The sequence below is a fragment of the Centroberyx affinis genome, unplaced genomic scaffold (assembly GCF_046629955.1).
Source record: "Centroberyx affinis isolate AG114_WGS23_722 - 3 ecotype Tasmania unplaced genomic scaffold, CSIRO-AGI_Caff_v1 ptg008227l_1, whole genome shotgun sequence".
In the NCBI taxonomy this organism is placed as follows: Eukaryota; Metazoa; Chordata; class Actinopteri; order Beryciformes; family Berycidae; genus Centroberyx; species Centroberyx affinis.
In genome coordinates, this window is record NW_027284092.1 from 1 (window position 1) to 17642 (window position 17642).

General features: G+C 43.5%; 1 protein-coding gene across 1 annotated transcript in view; it reads left to right on the forward strand.

The window, feature by feature from the left end:
* Nucleotides 1-1114: 1114 nt before the first annotated feature.
* LOC139640036 (glutamate receptor ionotropic, kainate 5-like) overlaps nt 1115-17642 on the forward strand; it is a gene marked incomplete at its 5' end in the record, with an annotated part of 36615 nt that continues 20087 nt past the window's right edge. The window contains 3 exons of the mRNA XM_071514195.1: nt 1115-1314; nt 5840-6005; nt 7852-8077. Coding sequence (XP_071370296.1) covers nt 1115-1314; nt 5840-6005; nt 7852-8077 — 592 coding nt within the window. The remainder of the gene's footprint in view (nt 1315-5839; nt 6006-7851; nt 8078-17642) is intronic.

The window sequence follows — 17642 nt, forward strand, 5'->3', positions numbered from 1 at the left end:
TTCACTTGTGTCTTTTGTGTATAAAGTGTAAAATTATCTCTCTCTCTTTCAGTAGCTTCCTTCTTTCAGTCTCTCTCTGTCTGCTCCGCTCTCACAATTGTTTCCCTCCCAACACTTTGCCTCAGCATTACATACGGCACATTTATTGTAATAGTATAATATGAAGCAATCCTTTATGTGGCACACAGGTGGGACAAACACAGTCTTGTGCTGTACAGTATTTATTTTTTCAGTATAACATAAAAAACATACACTTTCCTCTTTCTCCATCTCTATTTACTCTGTACCCATCAATTCAATTCAAGACTGTTTATCGCAATCAGCATTGCCAAAGCAGTATACAAATGTACATTTTCAAAACCCAGTTATAAAAAGCTATAAAAAATTATCCTTTCAAGCAAGAATTTTTTGGCCAAATAAGGGATTCTGGCCCCGCCCCCTTTCAGTCTAACGTGAAAATGAATAGTGTGATGTTGACACCTTTAACTAGGTCCAAAGCTAATATTGCCTACTTTTGGTTTCAGGGGTTCCTCTATTCTGCATTTCTGTATTTGTTGAGGTGGATTCTGATCGTTTTGAAGCTGCAATGAATTTTTTTTTTTATTTATTTATTTTTTTTATTAATTGCTAGCCATAGCTTACATTTCATGGCTTTGTGAAGCGAAGATAAAGCAGCATCATATTTCTAAGAATTCAGCAACGTGTTAAAATATAATATCCTCTTCATATCATTTCTACTTACTGTAAAAACAGAACAATTGGCAAATGGGATCCATAAAACCCATACATTTTTACCATAGGTGAAGAAAAAATTAAAATTTGGATATCTGAAAGTCCAAAAATTACAACATTATAGTGTACAGTATAGGCTACAGTGTATTGAAACCATATTGATGGGATATTATGTTTGTTTGAAGCTATTGTACTATAGAATACATGTAGTTTTGCAAATCATTCAAAAGTTAGTAAAGACATGTCAGAAGCCATACTAAATGTTTCAATGGCTTTTGAGTTTTTAAAAAAAAAGTGTACCAGTCCTTCTGTGTCTCTGAATCTCTCTCTCCCTCTCTCTCTCTCCCTCTCTCTCTCTCTCTCTCTCTCTCTCCCTCTCTCTCTCTCTCTCTCTCTCTCTCTCTCCAGGCTGAGTCCCTATGAGTGGTACAACCCTCACCCGTGCCTGCGGGAGCGGCGGGACGTCCTGGAGAACCAGTACACCCTGGGGAACAGCCTGTGGTTCCCGGTGGGAGGCTTCATGCAGCAGGGGTCAGAGATCATGCCCCGGGCGCTGTCCACCCGCTGCGTCAGCGGGGTCTGGTGGGTGCTGGGACTGGACCGGGACCGGGTGGGACTGAGACTGGGACTGGGTGGGACTGGGACTGGGACTGGGTGGGACTGGGACTGGGACTGAGTGGGACTGGGACTGAGTGGGACTGGGACTGGGTGGGGTGGGGACTTTATGGATGGGCAGGTGAGCTTTGAATTTCCTTTCTACTCCTCTCTTCTCTCTTATTCTCTTCTTTCCTAAACTCTTCTCTAGCCTGATATTCAGACTGAATGTCCATTTTGTTTCCACTCCATTATTCAGCCTGAGGTTGTAGCAGGTTAAGCAGGTGATTTCAACAAATTTTATTCTGCTGAAACGCCAATGAAAAACGTTTAAAACATTAGTCCCCGCCCACAAAGGCGCTGATTGGCTCGATTGTTTCTCCTGGACAAAGTCTTAAAAGTGGGCGGGACGAGATTCAGGAGTCCAGAACCTGGCTCTCTTCTCTTCTCTTCTCTTCTCTTCTCTTCTCTTCTCTTTTCTTTCCTCCTCTCTACCATCCTCTCGTCATCTCTCCTTGCCTTTCTCTTTTCCTACACTCCTCTTTCCCCTCTCCTCTCCTCTCTTCTCTCCTCCTCTCCTCTCCTCTCTTCTCTTCTCTCCTCTCCTGTCCTCTCCTCTCTCCTCTCCTCTCCTCTCCTGTCCTCTCCTCTTCTCTCCTCCTCTTCTCTCCTCTCCCCTCCCCTCCACTCCTTTCCTTTCCTCTCCTCTCCCCTCCTCTCCTCTCTTCTCTCCTCCTTTCCTCCCCTCTCTTCTCTCCTCCTCTTCTCTCCTCTCCTCTCCTCCCCTCCTCTTCTCTCCTCCTCTCCTCTCTCCTCTGCTCTCCCCTCCATCCATCCCTCATTCCTCAGAAACATTAGCAGCATGTGGACAGATGGTAAAGTGGCTCTCTTGTGAAAATGATGATCTCAGTTTCCTCTCCTCTCAGTTTATTTCCTCTCCTCTGCTCTCACCCCTTCTTCTTCTTCTCTCCATTCCCACCCTCTCTCCTCCCCTCAAGTACTGTTTTCTCACTCCATCTCCCGTCTCCTCCTCTCCTTTGGCCTTATGTTCTCTACTTTTTTTCTCAATTCCTCTCCCTCTTCACATATGTCCCCCTCTTCCTTCTTCTCCTCTCCCTTCCTTTCCTTTTCTCCTACCTCCTCTTCTCTCCTCTCCTGTTTTCTCCTCTTCTCTAATTCCTCTCCTCTCTTATTTCATCTTCCCTTCTTCTTTTTCTCCTCTCCTGTCCCTACCTCTCCTTCCCTCGACTTTACTCCTACCTCCTCTTCTTTCCCCTATTACTTTTTATCAAATCCTCTTCCCTCTTCTCATCTTCTCTCAATTTCTTCTCCTTTTTCTCCTCTCATCCCTTCTCCTTTGCTCCTGTCTTTGTCTCTCATCTCTTCTCCTCTTGTTTCCTCTCCTCTCCCTCTTCTCACCCTTTCTCACCTGCTCTCCTCTTTGTCCCATCCTCCCCTCTCATCCCTCCTCTCTTCCCTATCTTTGCTCCTATATCCTCTCCTCTTGTCTCCTCTTCTCTTCTTTTCTTCTTCTTTCCCATCTTCCCTTCTCCTCTCCTATACTTCCACCCCTCCTGTTTTCTCCTCTTTTCCTCCCTTCTTATTTCCTCTCCTCCTCTCCTCTCCTCCTCTCCTCTCCTCTTCACTCTTCCCATCTTAATTCCTCTCCCCTCTTCCACGTTTTCCCACTGCTCTCCTCTTTTGTCCCATCCTCCCCTCTCCATCCCTCCTCTCCTCCTCTATCCTTTGCTTCCATGTCCTCTCCTCTTCTTCTTCTCCTCTTCTTCTTTGGTCTACCTCCTGTTCTCTTCCTTTCCCATCTTCCCTTCTCCTCTCCTATTACTTCCACCCCTCCCTGTTCTCTCCTGTTTTCCTCCCATCTCATTTCTTCCTCCCCTCATCCCCTCCTCTCCTCTCCTCCTCTACACTTCTCTCCTCTCCTCCTCTACACCTTCTCTCCTCTTCTCATTCCCTCTCATCTCTTCTCCTCATCCCCTCTCCTCTCCTCCTCTCCTCTCATCCCTTCTCCTCTCCTATTACTCACCCCCTCCTGTTCTCTCCTCTCTTTTCTCCCTTCTTATTTCCTCCTCTCCTCATCCCCTCCTCTCCTCTCCTCCTCTACACCTTCTCTCTCTCCTCATTCCCTCTCATCTCCTCTCCTCATCCCCTCTCCTCTCCTCCTCTCCTCGCATCCCTTCTCCTCTCCTATTACTTCCACCTCTCCTGTTCTCTCCTCTCTTTTCCTCCTTCTTATTTCCTCCTCTCCTCATCCCCTCCTCTCCTCTCCTCCTCTACACCTTCTCTCCTCTCCTCATTCCCTCTCATCTCCTCTCCTCATCCCCTCTCCTCTCCTCCTCTCCTCTCATCCCTTCTCCTCTCCTATTACTTCCACCCCTCCTGTTCTCTCTCCTCTCTTTTCCTCCCTTCTTATTTCCCTCCTCTCCTCATCCCCTCCTCTCCTCCTCTACTCCTTCTCTCCTCTCCTCATCCCCTCTCATCTCCTCTCCTCATCCCCTCTCCTCTCCTCCTCTCCTCTCATCCCTTCTCCTCTCCTATTACTTCCACCCCTCCCGTTCTCTCCTCTCTTTTCCTCCCTTCTTATTTCCTCCTCTCCTCATCCTCTCCTCTCCTCTCCTCCTCTACACCTTCTCTCCTCTCCTCATTCCCTCTCATCTCCTCTCCTCATCCCCTCTCCTCTCCTCTCCCCTCATCCCTTCTCCTCTCCTATTACTTCCACCCCTCCTGTTCTCTCCTCTCTTTTCCTCTCTTCTTATTTCCTCATCCCCTCTCCTCTCCTCTCTCTCTCCTCTCCTCTCCTCTCTCTTCTACTCCTTCTCTCCTCTCCTCATTCCCTCTCATATCCTCTCCTCATTCCCTCTCATCTCCTCTCCTTATTCCCTCTCATCTCCTCTCCTCATTCCCTCTCATCTCCTCTCCTCTCCTCCTCTACTCCTTCTCTCCTCTCCTCATCCCCTCTCATCTCCTCTCCTCATTCCCTCTCATCTCCTCTCCTCTCATCCCCTCTATTCTCCTCCCCTCCTCTCATCCCCTCTCCTCTCATCCCTCTCCTCTCCTCTCCTCTCATCTCCTCTCCTCACCCCCTCTCCTCTCCTCTCCTCATTCCCTCTCATCTCCTCTCCTCATTCCCTCTCATCTCCTCTCCTCATTCCCTCTCATCTCCTCTCCTCTCATCCCCTCTCCTCTCATCCCCTCTCCTCTCCTCTCCTCTCATCTCCTCTCCTCATTCCCTCTCATCTCCTCTCCTCATTCCCTCTCATCTCCTCTCCTCTCATCCCCTCTCCTCTCTTCCCCCCTCCTCTCCTCCATCCCTCCATCCCTCGGCCCCAGCAGCCTCTTCCAGGCAGATGGTGGAGTGATACTGGAGGGACTGGAGGGGCCATCAGCATCTTTCTCTGACAGTCTCAGCCTGCAGCTCCCGGCCTCGCCAAGCACTTAGCCCATAAAAACTCATAATGGCTGTGGCAGAAATTGCTATGCACTGTCTGTGTGTTTGGCTGGCTGCCGGGCTGGTGGGGCCGCACAATTAATCGTAGAGAAAAAAAAAAAAAAAAAAATTAAAATTGCAATATTGATTGCTGCAATTTCCAAATTACAAGAGCCTGCAATTTGTTATCAGAGGTTTCTCAGCTTTCCTTTTCCCTTTTTCTGATTCCCGCAGGTGAGCCATTATGCTGATTTCTACTCTTAATCTCCATCCATCCCCATCTTTATTCACCCCCCCCCTCTCTCTCTCTCTCCCTTCCTGCCTTCCTTCATTTATTCGTGTCTCTCCTCCACCATTGCTCTCTCTTTTTTTTTTTTTTTTTTAACCACTGCACTTTTTATCTAACTCGATTTTGTGAGACTCCTTTCTGCTTCACATTTTGTCCGACTCCCTCTTTCTGTCTGACTTCATTTCGTGAAACTTCTTTTTCGTTTAAGGCCACTTTGTCTAATTTCTTTTTGGCTAACACCTTATTTCTAACTCCATTTTGCCTGATTCCATCTTTTGTGTAACTCCATTTTGCTCTCTTCTCTCTGTCTAATTCCTTTTTTTGCTAACTCCTTTTTGTCTGACTCCATTTCTCTCTATCTCGCTCTCCATATGAACCCGGCTAACCTTCCTTCTTCCTTCTCTCCCCCTTTCTCTCCTTTCTTCTCTTCCTCTCTACCTCCATCTCTCCATCTAAATCCCTCCCTCTGTCCCTACTTCCCTCGCTCATCACCTCTATCTCCACAGCACTTTAATGGGAATTGTCCGGTCTTCTCTGCTGCAGCCCCAACTTCATGATTGATGACACCAGTGGATTTTTACCTAAACATCTTTCCTGGTGCAGCTTTAAAACCGACATTTCTTGCAGCGCTCTCCATCTGTCTCTCTTTTTCATTTCAGCTCCAGGCCTTGCTGAAAAAAAAAAAAAAAAAAAAAAAGAGTAGGCGTTCTCAGCAAATTTTCCCAGGGTAAATAAAGGTTAAAACATCACGTCTTTTCTCTTGTCTCTTCTTGGTCCAGGTGGGCGTTCACCCTGATCATCATCTCCTCCTACACGGCCAACCTGGCGGCCTTCCTGACCGTCCAGAGGATGGAGGTTCCCATCGAGTCTCCGGACGACCTGGCCGACCAGACCAACATCCAGTACGGCACCATCCACGGAGGGTCCACCATGACCTTCTTCATGGTGAGAGAGACAGAACTAATAGGGAGGGAGGGGCTTCATGTTGGTCTTTCATCTTGATGCTTTGGCAAGTTTTGTATCCCCACGTTGAAATCAGGGGTGGGACTCTGGATCACTGTGGTCGGTTGGTGGGACAGTCTGTACGTCCATCTGTCTGTCAGGTGCAATATCTAGCCACTGATCAGATTTCGACGAAACTTTGGGGAATGATGCGTGTCATTGCTCTGTTCCGGTATTTTCAAAATTGCACTGATTGGCCTAAGAGAGGCGCTGCAACAACACGCGATATCTCAGGAACGCCTTGAGGGAATTTCTTCAAATTTGGCACAAAACGTCCACTTGGACTCAAGGATGAACTGATTAGAATTTGGTGGTCAAAGGTCAAAGGTCAAGACGTTTTTGGCCATAACTCAAGAATTCATACGCTAATTATGATAAAATTTCACACAAATGTCTAATCTTTAAGTTCACCTTATAATCACATTAATTATATATGTTCAATAAATAAAGACTGTCCTTGTAATGATAAAACAAAGTTTATTGGTGGAGGCATACAACCGCGAGGCGGTTATTTCTAGTTCCTTGTTGGATTTTGTCTAAACTTGAGGGAATGATGCACCTCACCACTGCGTTCTCACATTTCAGAATTACACTGATCAGTCCAAAGGGCAGGGGCAGTACATAATTTATTCGCTCGTCAATCTGTCACGCAATATCCAGACACAACTGATTTGTTTTTGACAAAGCTTGGGATTTGATGCATCTCACCGCTGAGATCCAGCATGCAAAATGACAAAATGTTCCCAAGGGGGAACTGCAATTACAGCTCAAAACAAGGTGACATATTTGTTACTGATTGGCCCAGACGGGGACTTCATCATGCATGTGGGGCAACATGTTTACTGTTGGTTTATTTGTTGCTTTCATGTCAATAAAGCACACAGATTTGAATTGAAAATTGAGGGAAAGAGGGAGGGAGGGACAGAGAGCGAGAGCAGAAAGAGCAGAAAGACCAAACATACAGCAGCTGCCATGACCTTCTCCAGAATGAGAAAGAGGAGGATGACCCCGTGTTCACACTGCAAGCTCTTCTATTCTAATTCTGCATTCTGACTGATTGTAGGCGGTGCGAGAAGCTCTGATTGCATCTGAGTCGTGATCTGCAGCTGCAAAGTTCCCCAAGCGTCGTTTTGGGACTTTTATTCCTGTTGTCTTTCAAATTAAAGTTGTAGAGAACTGGGATGGTTTGAATGGCTTGTTGTCCATTTTGCACTTGCCAGGCGGAACTATTGAAATGAAACAAAATCATATCGGGAGGAAAAGCATGCAAATCCGATTGGCTGTTGATGGCTGATGGCCGCCAAAAGTTCAACCGTGGCCGAGTTTTCTTGACAAGCTTGATGACCGTCCACAGAGTCTGTCTGGCAGAGTTTCCCCGCTCGCTCAGCTCAGTAGGAAATTATCATAGTCACTGTTATAGTTTAAGAAAGAAAGAAAGAAAGAACAAAGTTTGTGTATGTGTGTGAGGCAGAATGAGCGATTGGGGGAGATGGAGAAAGAGGGGTGAAGTGTGTGTGTGTGTGTGTTCTCTGGTGGCTGTCGAAAGGCATTCTGGGAAATGTAGGAAATCTAACTAAAGCAGAAGTAGATGAGGCAGGTTGAGGAAAAGTGAGTAAAACAAAAAGTTAAATTACAACACTTTTCATCACAAAATAACTCCTGGAATGCATTGAAAATCATAGACTGATGATATATAACTCTCCCTCTCTCTCTCTCTCTCTCTCTCTCTCTCTCTCTCTCTCTCTCTCTCTCTCTCTCTCTCTCTCTCCCTCTCTCTCTCTCCCTCCAGAACTCGCGGTACCAGACGTACCAGCGGATGTGGAACTACATGCACTCCAAGCAGCCCAGCGTGTTTGTGAAGAGCACGGAGGAAGGCATCGCCCGCGTCCTCAACTCCAAGTATGCCTTCCTGATGGAGAGCACCATGAACGAGTATTACCGCCGCCTCAACTGCAACCTGACGCAGATCGGAGGCCTGCTGGACACCAAGGGATACGGCATCGGCATGCCGCTGGGTGAGTGTGGCGGGGGGGGTGAAGGTGGAGTAATGTGGAGTAGAGTTTGTCATGATGACCAAAATTTCAATAACACCTCAATCCCGCTCCGAAAGATTGAATTCAATACCGGACTTTATAAATGTTCCATGTGTTCTGCAAACTGAAATTCTGTTTCGCCGTCGCCTTCAGAGAGCGTATACGGAAGAGGATTAGGACCACATGTGGAAAATGTGTTTGAGTTCAGAGATTAATCAAATCATTAATAAAAATGTCAGAATTCTGAGATAAAAGTCGGAATTCAGAGAAAAAAGCCAGAATTCTGAAATTAAAGCCAGAATTCTGAGATTAAAGTCAGAATTCTGAAATTAAAGCCAGAATTCTGAGATTAAAGTCAGAATTCTGAGATTAAAGTCAGAATTCAGAGAAAAAAGACAGAATTCTTAAATTAAAGCCAGAATGAAATTAAAGAAATTAAAGTCAGAATTCAGAGATAAAAAAAACAGAATTCTGAAATTGATGTCAGAATTTTAAGAATAAAGTCAGAATCTCAACTCTGAGTTTAAAGTCAGAATTCTGAGATTCTCATTTTGGCAATTATGACCACTTATTTGTACCAGTGTGTCCAAAGATGCTCCAAAGCATACTGTTACCAAAGTCAAACTTCTCGTGACAGCACTGATCTAGAGGGAGGGAGATCCTCGCCAAAATGCTTTACATCCATTTTCGTAAAAAAAAATCATTACCTGAAGTTTATCAGTAAGTATCTTTAAATGACTGAGAATGCGAATGTGTGTGGAGGATCGTGTGTGAGGACTTCAGATCAGTGGCAGTAGTTTAGAGGTTAGAGAAGTCGGACTCGCCTATTCAAATCCCCAGACCTTGAACAATGTGGTTCAGGAAACTGAAGGAGTAACGCTCTCCAAGCTCTCAACAGTTCCTGTCTGTGTGCTCTTGAGCAAAGCACTTGACCTCCAGCTGCTCCAGTGCAGCTGGATGTCAAGTGGCGAGCGTGTGGCGCTGTGTGAATGTGAGGCAGGATGTTACAAGAAAACAGCAAGCAAGTTGTCTTTTCCTGGATAAATCAATAATTTAGATTACCGACTATCATTTAAAAAGCTCCACAGTTTGTTTCAAGCGTTGGCTGTCATTTACTAAGAGCGGGTGTCACGTTTTTCAAAAGGGAGATATCTCATTTTGAACAAGTAAGTAAGTAAGTAAGTAAAATTTTATGTATATAGCACCTTTCCAAACCTAGGTTACAAAGTGCTTTACAAAAGAACAAAAGGTTAAAAGAACAAACGATGAGATTTAACAACATTACAACAATAAAGCAACAGTTAAAGGCATCACAAATCAAAATTGTGTACATGATCACTCAATCATAAAAACACTATTCCACAGCCTGGGACCCGGGACAGCAAACGCACAGTCCGCTCGTGTTTTCAGTCTGGAACGAGCTACAACTAGCAGGCCTTGCTCAGAGGACCTGAGGGGCCTATAGCAGGGGTATAAGGCATTAGTAGTTCACCAATATACTCTGGAGCAAGACCATTCAAAGCCTTATAGGTGAGGAGGAGGATCTTGAATTGAATCCTAAATGTAATCGGAAGCCAGTGTAGTGACATAAGAACCGGGGTGATGTGAGGTCTTAGTGAGTAATCTTGCTGCAGAGTTTTGGACTAACTGTAGCCGGGTAACAGCGTCTTGGCTTAGGCAGGAATAAAGAGCATTACAGTGATCTAAGCGGGAGGACACGAAAGCATGGATAAGCATTTCCAACTGTTGGAAGGATAACAGTGGGTGTATTTTTGCAATATTCCTCAGGTGGAAGTAGCAGGACTGAATAACTGACTTAACGTGTTTATCGAATTTCAGCTGGTGGTCAAAAATGACGCCTAGGGTTTTGGAAAAATATTTTCTATTTGTAGCCAATGGACCGAGTTGTTGGAGGATGTTATGTAGTAGAGATTTGATCTGGGGCGAAAACCAGAACTTCAGTTTTACTGTGATTTAATTGAAGAACATTTTTTGAGACATCCAGTTACTAATCTCGGCCAGACACTTGTGCAGAGTAGTTAACAAAACCGAGATGAAGAATGGGTTCAGAGATCCGGCATCAAGCTAGTCAATACTGCAACCAACTATGATACATCTCTTTGAAGTCCTCTATGTATTTATCCTACATCTACTGTACTGTATGTCCTGCATTAACTTCTTTGTTGAATGTTATACTGTAGAACTAAATTAGTAAACCGCATTAGTATATTGTGGCACAAAACTCTCTCAAGCGACTGGTTACCATGGTGGTTCTCAATTTGGAGGGTCACAAGATGATTTATGGGATTGGAAAAAAGTATATTTCTACTATTTCTACAAATTTATTGTCATGTATTTTTTCTGATTTTTCTCAAATTTTTGCTTTTTTTTCTTGTGAAATACTGAACAGTTTTCAGCCTCTAGATACTGAATCAAATGAAACAACCTGAAAAGGGAAAATCAATTCTTTGGTTGAACTCTGCAGAGAAAATTAAAAAAAAGAGATATCTCCAAACAGTTCCCCTCCTGGAAGTGGAGTAAAAAAAAGCAGCATTGATTCAGCAATCACGCAGTAAAAAAAGATACACACACTACCAGTCAACAGTCTGGACCCACCTGTGTCTCTCATTCTCTTAAAGTCATTTTGATCTAAAGGCTTCTGCTTAAATGCTTGAAATGTGTTTCTTAGACAAATATAAATAGTGAAGTTGATCCTATGTATGAATTTCTCTCCAAAGCCTTTTGCCTTTCCATCAAGGCAAAGGGCGGCTACTTAAAAAAATCTAAAATATAAGATCGTTTTGATTTGTTTAACACTTTTTTGGTCGCTGCATAGTTCCATTTGTGTTATTTCATAGTTTTGATGTCTTTCCTGTTATCCTAAAATGTGGAAAATAGTAAAAAGAAAAGAAAAATGCATGTGTCCAAACATTTGACTGGTAGTGTATATACTCAGGCTTCATCGCAATACTTCATCTGTATACTTGTAGTGTCGTGTTAATTTAGTCTTCTGTCACAGTATTGTCTGCACCAGTGATTCTCAACCTTTTTCATATCAAGGACCCCTAATTTAGTCCACATTAGGGCCACGGACCCCCATTTGATGAGATTTTGTCTCTCGGACCCAAATCTGAGAATATTTTTATTGTATAGAATTCCATGACTACCTGTACTGTAGGTAGAGAGATAACAGTGAAACTATGATCAAAACAGTCATTCTAAAATGACAAAATAATTAAGTTTAACACTTCATCAATTTGCTGGGGATCCCCTGGAATGCCCTCAAGGACCCCGGGTGGTCCCCGGACCCCACGTTGAGAACCACTGGTCTGCACTACAGTATATTGAGTCTCTGTCACGTTTCTCCTGGCCCCTGGAGCGTCATCCCTGTTTAGTGAAACTGTTTCACAACTGTCTTCTTGCATCGGCAGCAATTATCCAGGTCAGATTCCTTGTTTTACTGCTGTACTTGGCAAATTAAAGCCATTCTGACTCTAATGTGGCTTTGGTCTGCTCACCAAGCAGAACATTTTCAGCGATGCCGGTGTCTGGCTTCGCCTAATCACCCGCCTTAGACTTGTTTCCGGTGACAAGTGGACAGTAGCAGCACATATATTAGCATAGTTAATGGAGGTGGGGGGGGGGGAGTGAGGGATGAGGTGAAGATTGAGGAAGAAACAGAGGTGGCGAGAAGAAGAGGGCGCCTAATCTTAAGCCTTAAGGAAATACACAGTTTTTGGGAGATTACACTATGAGGAGTGATAGTTGGCAACTAGCATCACATCAAAAATGAGAAAATGAGAGCTTGTAGCAGCTTTAAACCTGCAATAAGCGATATCAGACCTTATAACCAGTCCTGAATCTAATGTGTGCTATGTGGAGATTTCATTGAGACGGGGGCGGTCTTACCATTAGGCGAATGCCTTAGGCCCCATAAAAGACAAGAATAGAGCCAATATAACCCTGTTTCTCATCAATTTAAAAGAAATTCCCTTATTGAAAAGCACCCTAATTGTTTCAGTCTTGAGTCATGGCCACCATGTTGCCAAATGCAATATTACCTATTATTAACTACCTATTACCACTGCCTCCAAGCTCAGCCCCAACTTAAGGTAATGTATAGAAAGGATGGATTGAAAACAGTGAATGTTGGGACTCAGGGGGCCCTATAATTGCCTTTGCCCAGGGCCCCCAAATCACTAAGTCCACCCCTGCATTGAGACATAATGATATAAACCAATATCCACACAGCAGCCTGCTGTTTTCTCCTCTTTTCTAAAGCTTGTTGTCAAATTCCGCTCCTGAACAAAGCTCCTCCCGCTCCTCCTCAGCAGCTTTTCATTTTTTTAGAACTAGCTTGTCTTCTCCCTCGCTGTTTAAAAGCGGCGCTCATCCCCTCACATTCCTGAAAAAAATTCTCGTAATGGCAGAATCGATGAAGTGAGCGAGTAAACTTGTTAAACCAGTAAACTTGCTACCTGCCTCTTCACTTGTCATTGTGGGACATGTGACCTTCAGCGGGAGAAAGATCTGTCAAAGTGAGACTGGTAAAGTCTGTAAAGTCCTCTGAGACATGCTTGTGACAAAGGGCTATATAAATAAACTTGACTTGACTTGGTAACCGGTGACACTTCTCAGCAGCTACGTTTAGCTTAGCTGTTAGCATTTATCCTTCCATTTGTCCCTCTAGGCCTCCGTAGTGCAGTGGCTTTGCTGTGTGTTATTTACAAACGTGTTGCGGTCTCTGTCGCCCTCTAGTGGTCGGAAAAATCGCTTGTCGCAGCTTTGAAGCTAAATGGTGATTTTGGTGTCTGTGTTCTCACCAACGGGCCGATTTCCCCAAAACTGTCAGCGGCTCCTCGACAGTCCTGGTTGAGGTCAAGAAGAAGAAAGGGAAAGAGAGGCATACTGTAAACTCTCTCTCTCCTGTGCACACTGTCTTATAGAGCAGGAATTAAAAAGCAACAGACAGGTAAGGAGACAAGGGACAAGGAGAAGACAGGGGCCATGAGTCATGTGAAGTGGGAATAATAATATTAGTCTTTATTAAATAGCAGCTTTCAAAACAAAGTTACAAAGTGCTTCACATTCAAGAGAAATAAAAGACTGAATAAATGACATAAAACAGAAGGACAGTGAAGTAAAGCCGTGATAAAATTAAAAAAAATTGAATATATAAATGGTTCCAGCTACAAGGACACAGCAAATGGAATAAATAGCAGACAAGGTAACAAGAATGGAAAAAAAAAAATAGAAAAAACAAATATAAAATAACAAAAAGAGGAAAGAGGGGAAGCAAATAAATGAGTTAATTTCAAAAATGGTATCCATCCATTTTGGGGAAAAAAAAATCATTACCTGAAGTTGATCATTGTGAATCTCTTTGGAAACCAGCCTAACTGGGTATTTGGCTACAAATTGAAGAGTTAATTTCCACAAAGGTAAAAAAATAAAAATAAAAAATGATGATGTTAAAATTCATCATTCACTATCTCTAAAACACGGAGCATCCAGTCTGTAAAAGTGACTTCAATTATCTTCTTTTATACCTTTTAAAAAAACATCCATAATTTGTTCTGGCTTTCTGCTGTCGGTCTTTTTGTAAAAGTCTGTCACTTCTGGAATTAAACTCATTCTGTAATGAAAAGGGAGATGAATGGGAGAGAGTGGGAGGGAGGGAGAGAGAGGATGGAGGGAGAGATTTATAAAGAAAGGATAATATCACGATGCAGCAAGGCTTTGAACCTGGGAGATTCGACGTTTTGAGCGTTTCTTTTTGGCCTCAAAGGGAATCAGAACTCACTGCTGTCAGATTTCTGTCTTTAAAGCACTGAGACACACAGACACACATGTATATTTGAGGTTCACTGCCTTGCTCAACAGCACCTTGACAAGCAGTGGGATGGTTTCTCTAACGGCCTCTGACTTCTCTGACTGGTTGTGGTTTTGATTATTATTTTTTATGTCAAAATACACCGAAAATATCAGCCTGAACTACAAAGTGGAGCTGCAGCAGAGAAGAGCGTCCCATCCCCATTTGCCCATATTTGTCCATCTTTCCTTCCTTCCTTCCTTCCTTCCCTCTTTTCCCCAGCCACCTTGATAGGAATCACCTCTTCCTCCCTTCTTCGCCTCATTTTAGAACTAAACTCTTCACCTCTACAGTTCAACAATTGGTCTACCCTTCCTTCCTTCCTTCCCCCTTTCCTTCTTTCCTTCCTTCCTTCCTTCCTCTTCTTACCACCTGATATGAATCACCTCTTCCTCCCTTCTTCACCTCATTTTAGAACTGAACTCTTCAACCCAGACAATTTGACAGCTGATCTACCCTCCCTCCCTTCCTTCCTTCCATCCTTCCTTCCTTCATTTCTTCCTTTATTCTTTCCTTCAAATCACCTCTTCCTCCCGCCTTCACCTACTTTTAGAACTAAACTCTTCACCTCTACAGTTTGACAGCTGATCTACCCTTCCTTCCTTCCTTCCTTCCATCCTTCCTTCCTTCCTTTATTTCTTCCTTCCTTCTTTGCTTCAAATCACCTCTTCCTCCTGTCTTCCCCTACTTTTAGAACTAAACTCTTCACCTCTACAGTTTGACAGCTGATCTACCCTTCCTTCCTTCCTTCCTTCCTTCCTTCGTTCCCTCCTTCCTTCCATCCATCCTTCCTTCCTTCATTCCTTCCTTCACTCTTTCCTTCAAATCACCTCTTCCTCCTGTCTTCCCCTACTTTTAGAACTAAACTCTTCACCTCTACAATTTGACAGCTGATCTACCCTTCCTTCCTTCCTTCCTTCCTTCCGTCCTTCCTTCCCCCTCGGCAGCTGTCATCCCTCCACCTTCACCTCTCCTTGAGGCGTTTTCTCTGATCTGAAGCTTCCCCTCCTACATGTTACGGCTCTGGACTTCCTTTAACATTTCGATTGATGGGAAGTTTCAAATTTCTGAGCCTGGGGCGAGTTAGCATGTGAATACACACACACACACACACACACACACACACACACACGTAAACACAGACAAGCAGGCAGGTGCACACACATGCATGGGAATACTAATACACACACACACACACATGAACTCACAGATGGCTGCCATCTCCCATCTGTTTACTACATAACCTCACATCAGTCTGACTGTACATACATGAAAAATCCCCTGAAAATAAAGATCAAAGCGCAGCTCCAAGACTTTCTGCTGTTCCCACTTTGCAGTTTTCAGTGGCAGCCATGTTCCTCCACAGTAAACCGCCTCACTGATGCTAGATTTACTTGCCTAAATTTACCCAAAGTCGTTTTACTTGCCTAAATTTACCCAAAGTCGTTTTACTTGCCTAAATTTAACCGTTAACCAACCTTTGGGACGTAATTCAATTTGTGGCGGATAAACATTTTTAAATTTGTGGTGGAGGAACGTATTTCGATTCGTTGGAACGTAATTCATTTCGTGGTGGAGAAACGTTATTTTTCCATAACATGTGTCCATAGCACGTAAATTGCCATTTTAGAGATCGTGTTCATTTCTACTAGATCAGTTACAGATTTGAAATGCAAAAAAGCCAAAATTTGAGTCAATTCAGATCAAATGCAGATAAAAATAAAGAATATAATAAAAAAAAATGTTAGTCTACAGGTTCATCACAAATTACTTCACAAAGCAAAGAACACAGGAGCTAAGGATATAAATGCAAAAGTACGGATAAAAACGAAAGCAACTCTGCGTGTGTGTGTGTGTGTATGTGTGTGTGTGTGTGTGTGTGTGTGTGTGTGTGTGTATGCCTGGATAGTCTTCAGGAGCATAAAACCCTGCAGGGAAGGACTTGAAGGGATCTGAAGGGATCTGAGTGTGTGATACGGTGGGAGGTGAGGGTCAGAAGAGTCTCTCCTGCTGCGTCTCCACTCTCTGACTCACTAACCGAGAGTCGACTCTTCTCTTTCTGCTGCCGCCAGCTGTAAAGACACAACAAACACTTCGTTGTGTTGCTGTTTTTTTTTTGTTTTTTTTATTTGTCTGCCGCGGCGAAGGAAGTCCAGATTTGAGTAAAATCTCTTCAGTCTGTTCATATTTACCTTGCTGATCTCTCCGGCTCTGATTGGATACAGGTGGGATTAGTTGTGATTCCGCCTCGTTCTGGACGGCTTCCCCACACGCACCCAAACTCATTTTGGGCTTAAGAAGATCTGCAGCGGCGTAATTGCGAGTGGAATGAATGTAAGAAGATGTTCGACAGTGTTGAAATGTTTGGCTTGAGACGCAGAGCAATTAGAGCCTGATTCACAAAAAATCAGATGCAAGAAGATATATTTTGTCTCAGTCTGAGCTGTCAGCGTCAGACTGGATACTAAACTGCTGATGTCACCGCATTGAGGATATTAGGCTTTCCAGATCTGCATCTTCTCTTAAATCTCTTCTTAAAACAAACCTTTATAGACTTTCTTTTCCTAATTGAGAACTTGGTGAGGCCGTAACATCTGTCATTCGTCTTTTCTTGTTCTTTGTTAATGGGATAGTTTGGTATTTTTAATCCTGGGCCCAAATGACATGTTTTAAGTCATGATCCCTATCAGTAGAAACCAGAACTTCGCTAGCCGCCTGCACTGGCCGTCCGGTGACACCGGGCGGCCCCCTCCCACTCTACTGCAATAGAAACCTAGGGGCATACGCCACAGTCTTTGAAAACTATGATAAACGTTGTTTTGCAAAAAACGTTGTTTTGTCAGCAGTTCTTTTTGGACTCTTCTGGCTCTCGTGGAGCTTACACCGGTTTAGAAGGTAGTGCGTCTCTGAGAAAAAATAGTTCCTATCCAAATAGAACACAACTAACTAAGCTCGGTTCTTTACAATTTTTCTTTCATGTCTCCCCATGTTTTTCCTCTCCTTCTAATACTGTTATTGTTTTATCGTCTTTTTGTAAAGCTGTCTCTGCCTCCATATGTCTTGAAATATAAATACAGTTGATTTACAAGTCTGCAATTTCCTAATAATATCCAAGAAATAAGTCGATACGTAACTGTTCATCTCTTAGGGAAGTTTCCAGGAAAGAACCATGACATTATGCAGTAATTATGGGGAAAATGGAGGAAGAGTTCAGTTAGTGGCTGGCGATTTCTTTAGCCGAACCAGGAAATTATCTAGAAAATGTTAGTGGAAGTTAATGGAAAATGTCAGTTTGGTGGAGTTCATGTTCATTTCACCCAATTCCTTTCTAGAAAATTATTAGGAAATAGCGGGCCGTGACAATAAAATGTTAGCATAAAGTTTATTATTTTCAAAGCTTATTATTATTATTACTATTATTATTTACCCACCTACCACAGTGGCACCTGCTCTGCGGCTGATGCTGTCATGTGTCATCAAAATCAGCATGTTCCCATTTGCCACCCAGAGTTCTGCATATTTGCATAAAACTGAAAGTGGAACCCAGGTGCAGGTGGAGATTCAAAGCAGGAGGCGTTTGGCATTTGTGATTATTTTAAAATATACTGCTGCTTCATTTCTTTCCCCCGTGCGCTCTTAAATTTTTCAATTTAGGAGCAAATGTTCTCCCTGGAA